At 44.4% G+C, this 18,488-nt stretch overlaps 1 protein-coding gene across 4 annotated transcripts; it reads right to left on the bottom strand.

The window, feature by feature from the left end:
- Positions 1-20: 20 nt before the first annotated feature.
- TRIM52 (tripartite motif containing 52) lies at positions 21-15,161 on the bottom strand. Of its 4 annotated transcripts, none has more exons than XM_086706730.1 (2): positions 13,474-15,160; positions 21-2,153 (listed from the first exon to the last, which is right to left on the bottom strand). In XM_086706730.1, the coding sequence occupies exons 1-2, from the start codon at positions 14,290-14,292 to the stop codon at positions 2,112-2,114; spliced, it is 861 nt and encodes a 286-aa protein (XP_086562856.1). In that variant the 5' UTR covers positions 14,293-15,160; the 3' UTR covers positions 21-2,111. The 4 variants fall into 4 exon arrangements, with proteins under 4 accessions (XP_086562856.1, XP_086562860.1, XP_025780008.1 ...); XM_086706734.1 differs by lacking the exon at positions 21-2,153 and adding an exon at positions 3,643-8,590 and having other exon boundaries at positions 13,474-15,155; XM_025924223.2 differs by lacking the exon at positions 21-2,153 and adding an exon at positions 9,016-10,393 and having other exon boundaries at positions 13,474-15,161.
- Between the last annotated feature and the right edge of the window lie 3,327 nt (positions 15,162-18,488).

Raw genomic sequence — 18,488 nt, 5'->3', positions numbered from 1 at the left:
CGCATTATAGTTTAGCAGTGCCATACAAAAACATTCTGAAACCAACTCGGTCAAGTGTTTTAAAGAACCCATCAAACGTTCACTGGGGCGTGATGTCTAAGAACCGAAGAGGGGAAGTGCCCGGCACATTCCCGTCAGGATCGCCCAGCACCTTTGGTATTCCCACGTGGCACAGCCCGAGCCCCGCCCTTTCCGCAGGGTGGCTCGGAGGGCAACGCTGAGGGAGCTTAATTTCTGGGTGAGAACTGCAAGTAATGGTAAGCGATATGAAAAATATGGTATTAAATTTTTTTAAATACACTGTGCTCAGGTGAATTATTAAACCCTAACAGACTTCTGTCTCAGAGGGCAGCTCTTTCATCAAGAGGTTTTTGCTGGGGAATTGGCTGAGGCACTCCCTGTTCGGAAGGGCTTAGTCCAGGCAGGAGTTAAAACGAAAATGGGTTATGGTGCGGAAAAGCGGGGAGGAACGAAAAATCGGTCCGTGGGCCGCTTATCGGTCACCGAGCTCTCGTCTAGGCAGGAGTGCAGAGAGCCGTCATAGAAACTGAACGGCCGCGAGAGGAAAGGCCTCCGGGTTCTGAATTCTGGGGACTCGGGTCCAAAGCCGCTCTGGGCCTAACCACCTCACAGAAAGGCCGGCTGGGGGGGTCCAGGCGTGCCCCCAAGGAGGTGTCCTCAGACTGGGAAGCAGTGGAACATGGTTGCCTGGCTGGCTACCGCCCTCCCATTTAACCTCATGGTATGTGAGCCCGCTATGGCACATTCTTGAAATTAAGATATGATGCTGGCTGGCAGCGCCTCTCTCAAGTATTTTTAATTTTATTTTTTTAAAGTTTATTTATTTTAAGAGAGAGAGGGAGGTGCACATGAACGGGGCGGGGGCAGAGAGAGAAGGAGAGAGAATATTCAGGCAGGCTCCATGCGCTCTGCAGAACGCTGGATACTGGGATCGAACTCACTAATCCTGAGATCATGACCTGAATCAAAATCCAGATTCAGATGCTTAACTGACTGAGCCACCCAGGTGCCCCTCAAATATTTTTTAAATGGGGGAGGGGGGTTTCACAGACCAGGATGATAGCAGTGACTATCATTTATGCAAAATAAGGGGGGATTATACATAATTATTTTGTTTGTAATGTGTATTATTTTTAGTTTCACATCTGTAAAATGAGGTTGGAAACAATAGTATCAACCTAAAACGGTGTTGAGGAGAGTAAGTGAGTTAGGTAAAGCACCCAGGGACGCCTTGGTGGCTCAGTCAGTTAATCGACCGATTCTGGATTTTGGCCCAGGTCATGATCTCACAGTTAGTTCGAACCCCATGTCCAGCTTTGCGCAGAGAGCATGGAGCCAGCTTGGGATTCTGTCCTCTCTCTGCCTCTCCCCTGCTTGTGCTCTATCTCTATCAACCAATCAATCAGTCAGTCAATAAATGTAAAGCCGCCCAGAATGGTGCCTGGCAGAGTAAATGCAGGCAAACTTAGCATTTCTTTGGTACCAGTTCCTGTTTTAGGTGTTGGGGGGAATACACCTGTGAGCCAAGAAGGTGGGGACCTGTTTTTTGTTTTGTTTTGTTTTGGTTTACATTTGATGGGGTGAGTGGAATGGAGATTGAGAGAGAGATTGGAGCAAAGAGAGGAAGAAGTAGGATACAGCCCTGTGGCTATATGGAAAGTTAATGTTCCAATAAGGGAAAGTATGTGGGAGGAGATGTAGTTGGAGAGACAGTCAGTGCAAAAGTTTTGAATTGGATTGTTGCAGGTGCTGAAACTCAAACCGTGAGATGGAGGTAAGGGGCAATTGACAAGAGGGCCAGCAGGCTTGGGGAAGAATCATGGCTCTTCAGGACACTGTCCTGACTGTGCTTCAAGGGTCCCAGTCACGTATGTCACCCGCCACCATAGCACCCCCAATTAGCTGTCTTCTTGCTTTTCCAACACTATAGTCCAACTCGACTTCGACCCATGTATTTTGTTTCTCCTCTGGTCGTGGGAGACTCTTACCTTCACCCACACCAATATCCAGCTTGCTGTTCATAACTGGGGTCATGCCAAGTGCCCTGGGCACTTGGCACAAATGGAGAGGTGAGAGATTCCACGCATCATCTAGTAGAGATGCTCAACGCAAGCACTCCCCTGGCTGTTGACCTGTATATGCAGAGGATTTCCTCTCAGTTCAAGAACACGAGTTCTTCGTCTCCTATCTCCACTCCCTAAAGAGATCATTGCTCAGTCACTTTATGTTTACCCGCCTGGAGAAATATCATTTGGCTCTCAGTTTTCTTGAATTTTGACAGGGAGCTGCTGTGGAATCAGCATCCCTGAGGCAAGGCCAAGGGTGCAGGTTTAAAACGAGCCTCCCAGGTCTTACACATGCTCAAGAACGACGCTTCTAGGCATCTCTCAGTTCCTTTCCAGAAGAGGGCGGGTCCCAGGCTAGCCCTGCCCTCCCCCAGTCCCATCTTTGGCTGGCCCCTTCACGGAGTCCTCCCTGCCGCCTACCAAGCTCGAAATTTCTGGAAGTGCCCTTGACCTCCCCTAATTCCGTGGGCCTCTTCGTACGCCAGCTTCTTGCTCTGTAAGAGGATTGTGTTAGCGCCCCATCCTATGCGGCCAAGGGGGGAGGGTAATTCGCGTTTTCTCCTGGAGCCTATTAGTACCGGTCTGGCAATGCCAGAGGAGAAGGAGAAATGGAATGTAGTGGACTTCCCTGGACGACCAGATTACAGGTTTTGGGCTTTCCACCTCCAGACTGGAGTTTACCTCCAGTTACTGCCTGGCCTCCCGGCAAGCCACAAAGTCATTGAAGAGCATTCCTGAACCGAGGGAGGCATGGCCCCGACTCTGGGTGTAGCGAGGGGCAGGAAGGAGGGTGCAGCGGCAGCCTTTCCTTCTCAGCCCCAGCTGGAGTTGAGCCCCATACACACCTGCTTCCCTCTGGGTCCCCATGGTTCCCTGTTAGGCATATGGGCTCACCTGGACTCCTCATACCTCAAGCCCTGCCCCTTCCAGTGGGATGACTCCCCTTGGCTACAGGATGCACAGTTCCCACAACGGGTCTATTGTGGCCGGCCTTTTCATTCCAGATGTCTTTGATCTGGCCTCTAGGAGGTGGAAGTCTGCTGGAGGGCCCCACCTGGCCTTTGGGAGAATTTCTCTGCAGAGCCTTCTTTCTGCTCCTCAGGCTGCCCCTCCTGGAGGGTTCCCCACCCACTTCTAGTCCCAGTCCCTGGGCTGCTCCCTTGTCTCCCACATCCTCACTGGCACCACTTCCATTCCCACACAAGGTAAGCATCCTAAGGGAGAAATTGGAGATGCTCTTTTAAGGAAGTCTGTCTTTTCTGCTGGGCATTCCTAAGACTCATACAGCTGGGAGAAGCCCCTCTGGTTTCCCTGCTAGAGGTCCATAGCCTCTCTTTTAGGAACAGACCTCTATTCCCTCCTGTCAGCATTCAGGAGGTGAGACAGGTCTTCCCTTGAATGTGGTGGTGATGACTATTGTGGGTGATAGGTGAAGGGCTGAGGGAAAAGGATGTGGCCAAGGCCAGAGGGCCCACTGCCAGCTAAAGCGGGTGACTTCCCTTCATTTTACTGTTTCTTGGCAGTTTCAGTGTGGTTGGCTCTGGCCCATACTTACTTTTTTTTTTTTTTTTTTAAATTTTTAATGTTTATTTATTTTTGGGAGACAGAGAGATAGAGTGCAGGAGGGGCAGAGAGAGAGGGAGACACAGAATCCAAAGCAGGCTCCAGGCCCCAAGCTGTCAGCACAGAGCCTGATGCGGGGCTTGAACCCACAAACCGTGGGATCATGACCTGGGCTGAAGTCGGACACTCAACTGACTAAGCCACCCAGGTACCCCTGGCCCATACTCCTTTTGTGGGTACACTGTCTCTCCCCTGCTCCTCCCAACTATCAGTTCTCTCCTACACAGAACACACACCTTGTTCTGCCGGGAAGGCCCACCATATTCCATCTCCACTGTTCTTTTCTTTCTTTTTTTAATGTTTATTCATTTTTGAAGGAGAGAGAGACAAACTGTGGGCAGGGGAGGGGCAGAGAGAAAGAGAAACACAGAATCTGAAGCAGGCTCCAGGCTCCAAGCTGTCAGCACAGAGCCCAACAGGGGGCTCGAACTCACCAACCACAAATCATGAACTGAGTTGAAGTTGGATGCTTAACCGACGGAGCCACCCAGGCACCCCTCACCCCCACTTTTCTTAATCTAAGCTTCCTTCAGGTCTCAACTCAGGTTGCCACCCCAGAGAAACCCTCTGTGACCCTCAAGTCTAAGTTAGGCTTCTGGTTTCATACCCTCATAGTGATGGTGTGCTGGGCCTTCATAGCCCTTAGCTCAGTTTCCCCTTATTTGAATCCCTCAGGGATTTTCTCAGTGCCCTGAGGTCAGGGACTGGTCTGTTTGGGCTCATATGCTGCATTTGCTGGTAGAGGGTTTGGTTGTAGAAGATTCCAATCTTGGTAACTAGCCTCACAGGCTAAGTAGTTAAGGGCGAGTAGTTAAAGGGTGTTCCAGGCAGAGGGATCACCATGGGGAGGGGTTAGAGTGTTTGCATGCAGAAGTTTTGGAGGGATGGTTTCAAATGGGAAGGTAGGAGAGAGTGAAACCCAAGGTGGCCAGAGAGCCTCTATCAGGAAGGAGTTGACTACTAAGGAATCTGGATTTGTCTTGAGGCCTAGGTCTTTCTCTTTAGGATTATCTCATCCCTCTCCTGCCTAGACTTGATTTTGTTGTAAAGTGTTTGGTCTCAGAATGGAGGGTAGGTTGAAGGTTGAAGGAAGACTAGAAACGACAAGAGTTCAGAAGTCACACAAGGGGGTTTGTAGGAGGGTCATGAGAGTCCTATGAAAGGAGAGACTGAGTGAGGACTTACCAATGGCCTTATGATGAGGGATTCAACATGTCTAATCCATCTGTCTCCTCCCTACCCCACCTTCTTCACTCCAGTATCTAGAATCGGGCTCTGATTATAGAAACTAATTCATGATTGAGGCCTAAAGAATTAAGCTGAAAAAGATTAGAAAGAAACATGGGAAGTTCTGTTCTTATTGTAGGTTTTATTGCTTTCTTCCTGGTGAGAGGCAGGGATATGTTATTAAGTCAAAGCCAGGAAGAGATCTTGCAAAAAATCACATATCATTTCCTTATGTCTCTGGAAAAATATTCATTGCCCATCTTAGGCAGAAATCTGAAGTCTAATAGTGAAAGCTGCTAAGGCATTCTGTTGGGTTTTCCCTGGGAGAGGGACTGTGGGTTCTCCAGGCCCTAGGTACTTCAGCAGATGTACAGCGAGAGGCTGTGGAAGTGGGTGTGGTCCAGGCAGGTGACTACAGGCCAGGTAGAATTATAAGACCTGCTAGGAGAAGGCAAACCTCTGGCTTGTTAAAGGATTTAAAACAACATTAGGTGGTAGGAAGAAACAAAAGATGACCCAAGGTGCCTTTTTTCAGCTTTCTCCTGGAAGACAATTTCATATGAACTAGGGTTGGGAAGGTATGTTAAAATGGAACCTTAAGACTGGCTAGCTTACCACACTGTAAGAGGGCTGAAGAGAAAACAGTTCTTTCTACTCACACTTGGATTAAATAGCCAGAGCTTGCTGAGAAATTCCATCTTTTGCTGGAGAGGGTAGACAGGGGATTCTATCTGATTAGGAAATGGCAGACAAAAAAGGGCAGGACTCCTAGGGGTCTTCTTCCAGGTGACCTGGGTCCTTCATCTTTGTGGGGCCCTGCTTCATACCAGGTGGAATAGTCAATGAGAAGTCTCTGACCAACTCTGCTGAGTCCTTTAGGATGGGGTAAAAGACTGGGAAGGCCTAAGCATGATCCTCAATAGCTATGGAAGAATAAGCCTCAGTAGCTATGGAAGAATAAGACCTATTCTTTAAGGCTATTTCTAGCTCAAATCTCTGAGGTATCCATTTTCCTGCTTCTTTGGAAGGGATAGAAGTGGGGAGAAGAGTAGTAACTTAGCGGCCCATTTCCTTCCTTCTTTGCTGGTCTCCTGTCACAGCTCCTACACTTCTCACATTGTAAGATGAGCTATTTCCCTATGCCTGGGGTTCTCATACTATACTTCTGAGGACTCTGGTTTGTGGGCAAAGACTATATAATTAAAAGTTAAATTTGTCACCACTTTTAGCTCTCCTCCTTTTCAGCCCTGTTATTCCTAAAACCTCTCACTTCCTCTTTTCTTATTTAGCACTGCCAGCACAAACTGCTTTCCCTTCTAGGACTCCATGATCTCCTTACCACTCTCTGTCAGGATTTAGGTGTGAGAGGAAAAAGGGAAGAACCCACTTACCTACTTTAATGCTAGGTTTTGCCCCACATCCCATTTTCAAAAAGTCAGGCACCAAATAAAACCTTATTTATACTTCTTTCCCCTCCTATTTTGAGGCCCCAGCTTTGGCTTTTTTGGGGAAGAGGGTAATGCAGTTTCTTTTTTAGCTGCCTTCCCATTAGAGTTCCTTATCACATTTCTCACATGTGATCCACATGAATCACAAGTGGAACTGTTCAAGGTTGTTTTAGTCAGATTTTTAAAAAAAAAATGTAAGAAGGCCTTTATTTATTTATTTTAATGTTATTTATTTTTGAGAGAGAAAGAGCGTGAGCAGGGGAAGGGTAGAGAGAGAGAGGGAGACACAGAATCTGAAGCAGGCTCCAGGCTCTGAGCTGTCGGCACAGAGCCTGATGTGGGGCTCGTACTCACAAACTAAAAGATCATGACCAGAGCCAAAGTCGGATACTCAACTGACTGAGCCACTTTCTTTTATGTATTTGCTTCTGTGCCAAAAAATATCACCTTTGAGCCTGCCTCTTCTGATGGGGAAAAGAAAGTTGTCTCATTTCTTTTTCATCTTTCCTTTGGACTTGCCTCTATTCCTGAGTCCTAGGAAGGACCAGAATTCAACGTGCCTTCTTTCTATAGAACTATACAATTCAATATAACTTGATAGCCACTAGTGGCTATTTCAAATTAATTAAAATTAAATACAATTAAAAATTCAGTTCCTGAGTTGCACTAGACACATTTCAAGAGCTTAAGTCATATGTAGCTACTATATCAAATAGCATAGATTTAGAATACTTCCATTGTTGCAAAGTTCTTTCAGACCTGGTATAACAGCCTAATGTCTTGTGTCCCCCTTTTTGTAATCTTTTATCAGTCAATAAATATTTGTAATAACTTTCAGTGTTCCAGGATTAACTTTCAGAGGGGGTCAGGAGTTGGGGGTGGGACATAGCATAGAATCTGTAGGTCCTATAAAGATTTCTGGAGGCATGGCATAGGGGCCAGAGGTTGGTGGCTAGTAGAGGAGACTCAGGTTTTAAGGAAGTGCTTTAGGGGTTGACGTTATACTTATTAAAGCAGGGCCACCCCACTCCACCAGGAGCAGGCAGGCTCTGGTTTTGCAAATTCTGCATAATACTTAAAAATCAAAACAAAAAATGACTGCCCTGTAGCCCTGCTGAAGTGATTGTCTTTTATTACTCATCATTTCTAGATCTTGATTTCATACACTGCTTTATCTGTCATAGGCCTTGTTCTCCCAAATGGCAGTGACATATGCAGCTCTGGCTTAAAAAAAAAGTTTGCTGGGGTGCCTGAGTGGCTCAGTCGGTTGAGCGTCCGACTTCGTCTCAGGTCATGATGATCTTGCACTCCGTGAGTTCGGGCCCTGTGTTAGGCTCTGTGCTGACAGCTCAGAGCCTGGAGCCTGCTTCGAATTCTGCGTCTCCCTCTCTCTCTGCCTCTCCCCCACTCATGCTCTGTCTCTTTCTCTCTCTCTGTCAAAAATAAACAAACATTAAAAAAAAATTTTTTTTTTAAAGTTTGCTGACTTTACCACCTGCCTGCCAAAAGCTGGGAGAAGTAGGGGTCATATCAATTAATACACTGATGCTAAGACCGTTTAATAAGGTTCTAGGTAGGTGGGGCTATTTTTCCATTGAACACTTTTTTTAAAAAGATAATATTAATTTAAATTTAATTTTACAGAGCACAAGCAAGCAGGGGAAGGGCATAGAGAGCAGGGGACAGAGGATCCAAAACGGGCTCTGTGCTGACAGCAGACAGCCTGATATGGCGATTAAACTCACAAACCATGAGATCATGACCTGAGCCAATGTCAGATGCTGACTGAGTCATCCTGGTGCCCCACTGAACACTTTTAAACACCTATGTCAATCACTGGCTATAGGGCGTAAGTAAAGCTGCTAATGGCACATCTGTGGATTTGACCACTTTCCCTGAGTCTAGACCAATGATTCTTAACCATGGATGATTTTGCTCCTGTCACCCCTCTCCATAAGACATTTGGAAATGTTGGGAGACATTTGTGGTTGCCACAGCTGATGGAGGGGTGCTACTTACATCTGGTGGGTAGAGTCCAGGGAATGCTCCTAGGCATCCTATAATGCACAGGACAGCCCCAACCTGCAAAGAATTCTCTTATTCAAAATGTCATTAGTGCTGAGGTTGAGAAACGCTGGTCTAGACTACAGTGTGGATCCGTTCTTCATGCCAAGACTAATCATGAGGTCCAGGCTCAGCAAGAATCTATTAAATTGGGAAAGAAAAAAATTAGGAATCAGTGAACTGTGGCCTCCACAAAACTGAAGAGCAGGTATAACTAGAGTGTGTTTAACTGCATTAGGAGGCAAAGAGCTAAGGTCATAGTGCAGTTTAAAGTGAGGGTTTCAGATATGTAGCAAGTCTGTAAAGATGAGGTCCCAGGTACAACCATAGGAGTAGTGAGGACCAAGTTTAAACAGTCTGACTTCTGATACAACAGTCAACAGCTGAACCTAGTAGGGAAAACATTCAATAAATAGATGAATATCTGGTGAATATGGATATACCAGTTTTTCCTCAATGTTTTTGGAACTCATAGCTCTACTTTTCATATACATAAAAATTTCACATTTTCCCTCCAGTGTTATTTAAAATTTCACAAGTATCATGACTAAAAATCAAAGCAAGGGTAATTTTGGAAGGCAAAAATTTATTCAGATGATGTGATAACTATGTCACTGTTAAAAGCCTTATCTTTCTTGGGTGGTGTAGAAGATATAACAAAACACAAGCTGCTTTAACAATACTCTTGTACTGTTTTCTCCCCACAGCTAGATATACTCCACCCGCCCCCCCAAAAAAAGCTTTTAAGATGTAAAGAGAAAATGGAATAACAAATGGAACAAAGTCTTCACATCAGCTTAGACATTTTATATCCCAATTTCTCTAGAGTATTTATCTGGAAGTTTCTAGTCAAAACAAACAGACTTAAAGTTCCACATACTCCTCTTAAAGGAACTGAACCAACCAACAGTTGAAAACATTCTTTATAAAAGCGACCCCAGGTAGGTTTTAAGAACAAGGTCAAGAACAATCACCCAAAATAGTTATGGATATTTCATATTTTTGTCTTGAAATAACATTCAGAAATCTAGTCCTTGAAAGATTGGCCAAGCAAGTTAGACATTTTTAGCATGAGTTTGCTATGTGTAGCTGGATTTTTGGCAAGTTTTGCTTAAAGTATTTCATAATGAGAGTGATGTTGGTGTTTGCCTTTTGACATTTCAGGGTCAATGTATTTTAAGCTTCAATGCATTACATTCTGTCAAAAGTTTTAATTTTTGAAATTTTAAAGAACAAATTCTCTTTAGATGGTGTTCCAAAATCAGAGGGTTATTTTGTCATTGGTGTTTCAAAATTAGTTCTGTCCATAAATTCAGCTGAGTACAGTTCTTTGACAACCAAGGAACCTTAGTACGTAAGAGAAAACACTCTCAATGGCATTCTGAACAGATCTTCAAAAATCAAGGCAAACTGGGATCAAATCTACTGTTTTTCACAAGGGTTATGCTGACAGCAAGGTGAAGATTTCCAGTAGATTATGGGCCAGTCAATGGAAGTGGATGCTTGGTGGGGATTGCTACAGTACATCTTATACACAGTTTTCTTCAGTTCTTGCCAAAAACCCAGATTTAGAACATTCCATTGCTGTAGCACCACCAAGTATACTCGTATAATTTTCTTCCAACTCAGTTCATTTGATACAGCTTCAAAAATACTGTTTTTAGTGGTCAAGTATTACGTTTATGAAACCACCACATCCACAGTTTTTAAAGCTTTATTTTTAAACATAAGCAAAGCACACTTTTTTTTTTTCAGTAGATTCATCTCAACAGCAAAGAAAGATGAGCTGAAGTTTTTAAAACCTGAAGTTTGATATGTTCAGTCATTATTTCAGAGTTAAGACTGTAGAAGTAGATGAAGAAAGTCTGGAATTCCTCAATTTCCTCTCAAAGTTGTGGCAGCACTTGGAATGCAAGGCTTCACAAATTTCTTCATTTTTTTCTCCTTTGCAATTAAAAGGGCTATTTAATATTATGCTTTCATAGCTTTTGGAAGATTGCTGTTAATATTCCAATACTGTCCAATCTTAAAGCTTCAGAGAACTGTGCTTTGCAGAATACTCCACTGTTTTTAATGGCATAAATTTAACAGTGTTTGGCATTGTGTCACTGCCCAACATTTTCAGGTAACTGGTAACTCAACTGAAGAAGATGACCCTATCTTCTGCATCATAACGTGAATAAAAGCCTCAAATAACTTTTTGGCTGCCATCTTTAGCTACCTCAAAGGAGAAAACAGAAAAAGGAGTACTGATGATGGAAGCATCTGGTCCCTCTTGCAGAACGATGAATGATTTTATTGGCGGCAGCTGGGTGGCAGGGCAATACAGGCATCCAGTTGTGCCTGAACCCCAACAAGTGAAATCTTTGTTCATTTCCTTTTTATACACCCATCTGCCGCCTAAAACCTGACACCATTTAATGGTGCCCTTGGTCAAATCTAAATGCTTTTACTTTCATAATCCTCTGATTCTATCTTGAAGAGTCAAGATGAACTCTAACTCATGGGATGGACAAAATGGAAGATGTAAATAAGTAAGCTTTTCAGAGCTAAAAAGCCTCTTTTTATACAAAATTAAACTTTAAAAGTACATTGACCTCGAAACAATATAATTGTCTTGGATATGCAAGAAAAATAGCAGTATAAATATTTAGCATCATACCCACAATGAACATCTGTGGCTACCCAACCTGTTCATATGCCTCATTAATTATAGGCCTTACTCTGAATGTTTCTTGTTCTATCTTTGTATTCCCACCAGCCAAGGAGTTCTTTTATAAATTATAACATTCCCCATATGTGCAATGCTAATATAACTTGTGGAGGGAGAGAGAAAGCCTTTCTCTCCTATTCCTGAAAAATCACTGACCTATTCCTTGAGTCTATGAGTAATAACTCCCTATTCAGTCCCTAAAACTAAAAAGTTTGATCACCTTCAAAGTAGATTAAAAAAATGTGTTGAAGTGGTAGCTGACAAGAATTCACTGTAACCAGAACTGTGTGATGGATAATGCATAATATGAAATAAACCTTTATACAAAAATAGTTCCTTATAATGTTACCTATCATGAGAGTTTTCAGTAAAATTGTAAATTATGCTGCTGGTATATGTTGACCAATGAAAGACAGTAACGAAACTACATTACCAATTACTAAAAGTTTATCATACATAAAATAAAAGTTTTTAACATCTTCATTGTGATTCCTATGTTTGGCAATACCATCTACTTAAATTCTGGTATGTGTTTGAAAATAAAAGTTTTATTTTCTTTTAAATATTGTATATTTTGAAAGGAATTATCCCCAATTTGTTTAACTTGGTTTTGCTGTTTATGTTTTACTGGTATGTTTTATAAATAATTCAAGTTTCAAGTGAGTGTTATCTGGCTTCCCTAGTTGAAAAGACCATCTCTTTTAACTTTCAGTGAAAATTGTGGTTTCAAAATCCTTACAGAAAATTCTAGCAGAGGAATGAAAGGTTACCTTCTTTCCTCACGTTCACTGTACTAAAAACCAGAAGTATAGGACAGAGTTTCTTCTGGAGGCAAACTTTATTACCCTGGGGGAAAGCATGGTGCTAGGGTTGTCCTTAAAGTCAGGTTTGTATGATGAAATTAGCAGTGATTTGTAGTTAAGATTGTAGTGTCTCACTGTGCACTTACCAGTAACCAAATGGAAGGGTGATGATAATAGCTAATGTATGATGCCTTAGGACAACGTTTGTGTTTTGACTGCAACCCAGAGTAAGCAATATGTTTTACTGTGAGACCAGGTATACACAGGTGTACATATAATTTAAAGCTTTCATAAGACAATGTTTACCTTACTATGTTCCATGAACCCTGATATTTTCTGTTTAATTTTAAAATAATGCTGGGCATGACACATTTATTTTAAGACCCACTAATTGGTCAAAATCCACAACTGGAAAACCACTGCTGTAGGAGAACATGAGGAAATAGATTTTACAAACTGTAAAGCACACTGAGATGTGAGCAGCTGCTAATGAATATCCAAGATAAGACTTTTGGGGCCTGAGATATCCTCTCCTTCCTTGGGTACTGCTAGAAGTCACATTCACCTAGGCTTTTGGTAAGGAAGACATTATTTATGTGGTCATTGAGATAACTCTCTACTACTCAGGTCAGGAAAGCAATGTATTAACTAAATCAGAACCCAAAGCAAAGACAAATTACAGGAAAATCAAATAAAAGCAAACATCTGTTTAGCGCTTCACGGTTTATAAAAAACTTTCACATACGTGGTCTCTTTTAATTTTAACAAGCCTAGGGGAAAAGTAAAGGTAAGAGGTGGAGACCTGCCCAAGTTTAGACAGTAAGTGGCAGAGCCAGGTCATCTCATCCTAAATCCCTCACTCCTTTCATGATAAAATACCAGGAAAGGAGAGTGATTAAGGACATGAGACTTCTTTTGATCCATCATAAAGATGTTTATGTCCTCTGCCTCTCTCTACAGGGAAGACAGACCCCACTGAAGGTGAGGAAGCAACCTCAGATTTTGGGAAAGGGGTATGGCCTGTTGCACTTAGTCTATGACTCCTACCTGGCATTTCAGCCTACCAAAACCAGCAATGTTTGTGTGTGTGTGTTTCCCCAGTCATCTGTTTTGACACTGCCTGTGCTCTGAGGTTTCAAATGTCTATTATGGTTCAAGTACTTAATGGCTTTCCATTCCTATGTGTTAAGGGTCTTGGAGTCTTGGTCAGGTACACCCTCAGTACTCAACAGAGTGAAATTTGGTACTAGGGACATGCCACTGATACTCAGATTGAAAGGGAATAACAACAGTGGTCAGCTTTGGTGCCTCCGCTCAGCTTCCTTTGGGGAAGCCAATCAGCCTCAGCCATTGTGTCTCTTGTCCACATATGCCCATCTCTCTCCACTACTGTGCCCTTATCTCTCACAAAAAAGATTCAACTAGCAAGTATCTGCCTCCCAGCTGCCCTTGTTTTTCTCTCCACTCCCCTCACCCCCCCATTCTCCTATCCCCCTTGTGCCTCTCACCTTGTACTCCTGCACCACCTCCTCCATTGGCACCACGCTGTGTTGTTTGTGGGTCCTGGATTCTCGGCACACCACACAGATAGCCTCTTTGTCCACTTCACAAAAAAGTTTCAGGGCTTCCTGGTGTTTGGAGCAGATGCCTTGATCATTCCCCCGACTTCCTCGATAAGGAGTGGGGCTCATCTGGCGAATTATCTGGACCATGTTGGCCAGCTGCAAGTTGGGACGAAAGCTGCGACGCTTAAAGCTCTTTCGGCACTGGGGACAGATGAACTGACGTGGAGGGGGCGGAGGAGGGGGGGGAGGTGGAGGAGGAGGAGGCAAATGGGTGTCAGGATACAGCTCTTCCTCGTCCTCGTATTCTTCCAATATCTCCTCTTCTGGGTAGACGTCAATTCTCAGGTCATGTCTCAAGCTGCCCAGGTAATAGTCCTGATCTTCCTCCTCTTCTTCCTCCTGGTCCCACACATAGTCCATGTTGTCCCAATTCCTGACGCCACCGTCACCAACCCAGAGTTCATCTTCTTGGTACTGGAACACCTCGTCAGCACTGCCCTGGTACAAAACCTCTCGAATAGAGTTGTCCCATCCACCGGTGGCCCCCTCTACATCGTCGTCCTCGTCTTCTTCCCATCCATCTTCTTCCCCGTCCCTGTCTTCCTCATCTTCCTTGCCCCACAGTTGGCTCACACATCCTCGGCAGAAGTTGTGCCCACAGCCTATGGAAACGGGATCCTTGAAGTAATCCAGGCAGATGGCACACACCGCTTCCTCCTGAAGGGTCTGCATGGGGTTAGGAGTAGTGGCACAGCCAGCCATTTTAATGCGCAGCCTGGAGGTGTGGATGCGTCAGCTCCGAGCTGAGGAGCGGGGAACGTGTCTGCAGGCTACGTGTCCAAGCTACGCTTGTGACCCAAGGTTTTTCTCTACACTGCTCTTCCTCCTCAGGCCGGCAAAGGAGTCTTACTCCCTTCCCTCAGGCTCTTCCCAGCTCAAGGCGCGAAAGCCCTCTAGCGCTGACTCAGCCGCCCTCCAAGAGGAGCGGGAGCGGAACCAGGCTGCAGCTTCCACTTTCCTTCCAGCTTCAGCTTGCAAATCCGGGCCCCGACACGTTTCTTGCCTCCCTCCAGGTTTGCCCGACCCAGCGGCGTCCTCCTCTGGTGGCGGCACTCCCCACCCAGCCCGAGGCGACCGAAAATGACGTAGGCACTCTAACCCACACTCGGAAAGGATAGACTGAGCCAATGGAGGACTATGTTCTCTATGATGCCCCAGGGGACGCGACAGTTGGGAGCCCTGACGGCCATCCAGCCGGTCCTGATAGGAAAGACGTGAGAATGGGCAGAGGTGGAAAGAGAATCAACAGACCATTACACCGCTCCACACCAGCCAGACACAGAGTGTCCAGCAGTCCCTCAGCCGAGGCAGTTCCCCGGACACGGACCCAAAAGGGTGGGGAGAGCGGCGTCCAAACTCGTGCTCTCGTGCACTTTCGGCCCTTCTAGCCTGAAGCCTTTGTGGTAGTGAGAACGCCCTCTCCACGGAGGCCACGCTCGAGGGTGTGGCCTGCAAGAACGCAGTGGGGTGGTGCTTGCGGTAGTGTGGAGTGGCTGTGAAATCAAAGATCTCGCGTGGGGACTCGTATACCTCCAACGTTTTTCCTCAAACCAATTAATCCCTTACTACCTGCAGAGCCTCGGCTTTCTAGCTCTCATCTCTCCCGTTACGACTTCTATGTCCATCTCCACTGTCCCGCAATTTCTCAGATAACCTCAGACTCAGCATGCCCTACGCTGACTTATTCTATAGATCTTTTTGTCTTCATCAATAATGCTTCCATTCACCATCCCCTCACTTATCCATGCATACATGCATGCATGAATACATCCACCCATCCACCTGCCCATTCATTTAATTAATGTCCATCATTAATTCATTTAATTCATCCATCTATCACATACATGCATAACCCATCCATTTATCCATCCACTTTATTATAGGAACAAAAACATGAGTAAGGCATGATCAGTCCCTTCAAGGTGTTCAGAGTTACAGGCGTGTGGTTATCCTTAACCCAAGGTTTTTACAAGGTTTGTTTTTCTTTCTTTCCTTGGCCCTCATTAAGAAGTGCATTGCACATGTTAATCTAATACAGACTTGCACATATGTAACAGAAATAAGATTTCTGAAAATTGTTCTTTCCCTTATGGCAGTCAAGGCACCCTGATATGTTCTATTCTATTTTGCTTCGGTAAAATGCTGTTCAAGATCCACTGGTATGATTGCACCCCTCACTAATTGGTCACTATTTGGTTTGAGGAACACCACCTGCCCTAATGGAATCTTCAAGGCACCCTGGAACCCCTGCTGTCCCTCTCTGAGCCCAAACTTGAACTGTAAATTCTACAGAGCAGGGATGGTAAATGTGCTGTTAACATTGTACATGCAGCTCATCTATCATAATGCTGAACATACAGCCTATCTGCTGAATAAATAGTAAACAAACACAACAAAATGCAACCATCAAGTCCTGCTGATTTTTATCTCCCCAAACCTAGGCCGATTTCTCTATCTCTTCCTGTCATCCTAGATCTGACCCTATCAGCTTCCAACTGGATACATTTCCTAAAGGGTCATTTGCCCTCATTTCAGTCCATCCTGAAGCCACCAGAACCATCCACCTGAAATGGAAGTCTGACACACTCATGCTAGGCTGTTGGCCTCTATGTCTTTGGGCATGTTCTTCCACCTGGAAGGCTTTTGTTTCACTGGTTCACCCAGATATAGCTCCTTAATTATCCTTCAGGTCTTTGCCTAGGCATAACCTCTTGAAGGAGATGCTTCCCTGAGGCTCGTCCCAGACTGTGTTAGCACTCCAACTCTGTCACTTAACTCTGTGTGTGACTTTGGACTAGTTTCTTAACAACTGTGCTGCTATATCCCCATCTGCAAAATAAAGTTGACAGTAGCACACGTATATTAGAGTTGTTGTGAAGTTGGAATAATTGACATCTGTAAAGTAATTGGAACAGTGCCTACTGGGCCTATCTTTGTATCCCCATCACCTACTATTATATGCCCTTCCTGTAGTAGATGAGCCATAGAAGAAAGTCCTCCTCTTTGAAGGGTCAGGAGATTGGGACCCTGTGGTGAAAAATATCCTACTGCCTGTCGTTTAGTGGTTTGGAAAACCTTATGTTTGGAGAGGGAGGGAGTTGAAACCCAGGCCTGGCCTGCCTACAGTGGGGCATCTATTGGTAGTGTTTATTTGTTAGGAAACTAACAAGTAAATTCCCAGTATACAATCTGGGAGCCTTCCTAGAGGTCATGACCAAGCTGAGGAGCCATGAGGGGAAATCTGAACAAGAAGAACTGAAACTGCATTTCAGGGCTGAAATACTTACCCATCTCTGAATGCAGGTTGTACCCTACACATAGAATGGTAGGGGAACAAGCTGGGGAGTAGAACAAAAGAAGAGGGGGCTGCTCAGAGTTGCATGCTATTTGGACCCAATCAGCCATGTGCCCCTAGCAGAATTTTTAGGTTGGAGAAGCCCACACAAGAGTTCAACTGCAGATAATTAAATTCCAGTTCATGGTGACAAGGCAAGCCCTTGTCACAGACACTGGGGACCATTTGTCAGAAGTACTAGAGAGGCAGTCTAGCATTGGTTACGTTGCCGGGTTGACAAATCTGGCCCTCAGTTTCTTTTTGTAAACCCCAAGAAGTAAGAATGGTTTTTAAATTTTATTTTTTTTTAATTTTTTTAAATTTAAATTTAAATTAAAAAAATTTTTTTAAGTTTATTTATTTTGAGAGAAAGAGTGCAAGCATGCATGCATGAGTTGGTGGGGGTGGGGCACAGCAGAGAGAGGGAGAGAGAGAATCCCAAGCAGGCTCCACACTGTCAGCACAGAGCCCAAAGTGGGACTCAATCCCACGAACTGTGAGATCATGACCTGAGCTAAAATCCAGTGTCAGGGGCTCAACTGACTGAGTCACCCAGGGCACCTCAAGAATGGTTTTTAAATTTTAAAGGAGTTCAATAAAGATGAATATGTGGATGGAGACTATATGTGGCCAGAGAAATCTAAAATATTTACAGAATATGTTTGCTGACCTGGGCTAGGAGGCATGGAATAGAGGATCTCTAGAGTGTCTTTTGATGTGATTCTGGCTTGTTTCTCCCCTCTGGGTTCAAGAGCCAGACTCTTTCCCTAGCACTCCCTTCTTGAGTCAGATTACAAAGGACCTAGCTGGACAGGTGAGTGTGACCAGTAGGTCTGCCTTGAGTCTGGTTGTGGGTTTGTGGGTGGTGTCACTGTTATAGACTCCAGAAATACTGGTAGTTCTTTCACTCCCCTCCACTTGAAATGTGACATCCATACAGAAATGCACAAATCATAAATTTATAGCTCCAAAAAAATTTCAAAGTTATACATTGAGAACAAGAAATGGGCATCCCCAGAAATCCCATGTCCACTTCCACTCATTCCCCATAGCAGGCAAGCACTATCCTGACTTCTGTAGCCATGGATTAGTTTTGTCTTTTTGTGAACTTCACCAAAATGGAACATACAATGTGTGCTTTTATGCTTGGCTTCTTTCATTTTACTTAATGTCCAGGGGATTCATCCATGCTGTTGTATGTAGTAGTAAATTCTTCATTCCAATTTGGTATAACTGCTCCATTGTGTAAGTAGAGCAAATTTGTTTACCTGTTCTTCTGTTGAGAGGCATTTGGGTTGTTTCCAGTCTGGGGCTATTATGAACAGTGCTTTGAACACTTGAATCTGTCATTTAGTGAACATATGTATGGATTTTCTTCTTCTGGATGTAAGATTTAGGAGTCAAGTTACTAGGTCAGAGGGATACATAGGTTTAGTTTTGAGTACATCCTACTTAACTGTTATTATTTAAACCTTGGAATTAAGAGCCCCCTGCACTTTGGTTATTTCACTGGGATGGGTGGGGCTGGACCAGAGTGGGACACTGAGGCTGAGTGAGAGGTAGT

The sequence above is a fragment of the Puma concolor genome, chromosome A1 (assembly GCF_028749965.1).
Source record: "Puma concolor isolate L17-30 chromosome A1, mPumCon1.1.hap2, whole genome shotgun sequence".
NCBI classification, from domain to species: domain Eukaryota; kingdom Metazoa; phylum Chordata; class Mammalia; order Carnivora; family Felidae; genus Puma; species Puma concolor.
This window is presented reverse-complemented; position numbering and strand designations above follow the sequence as displayed.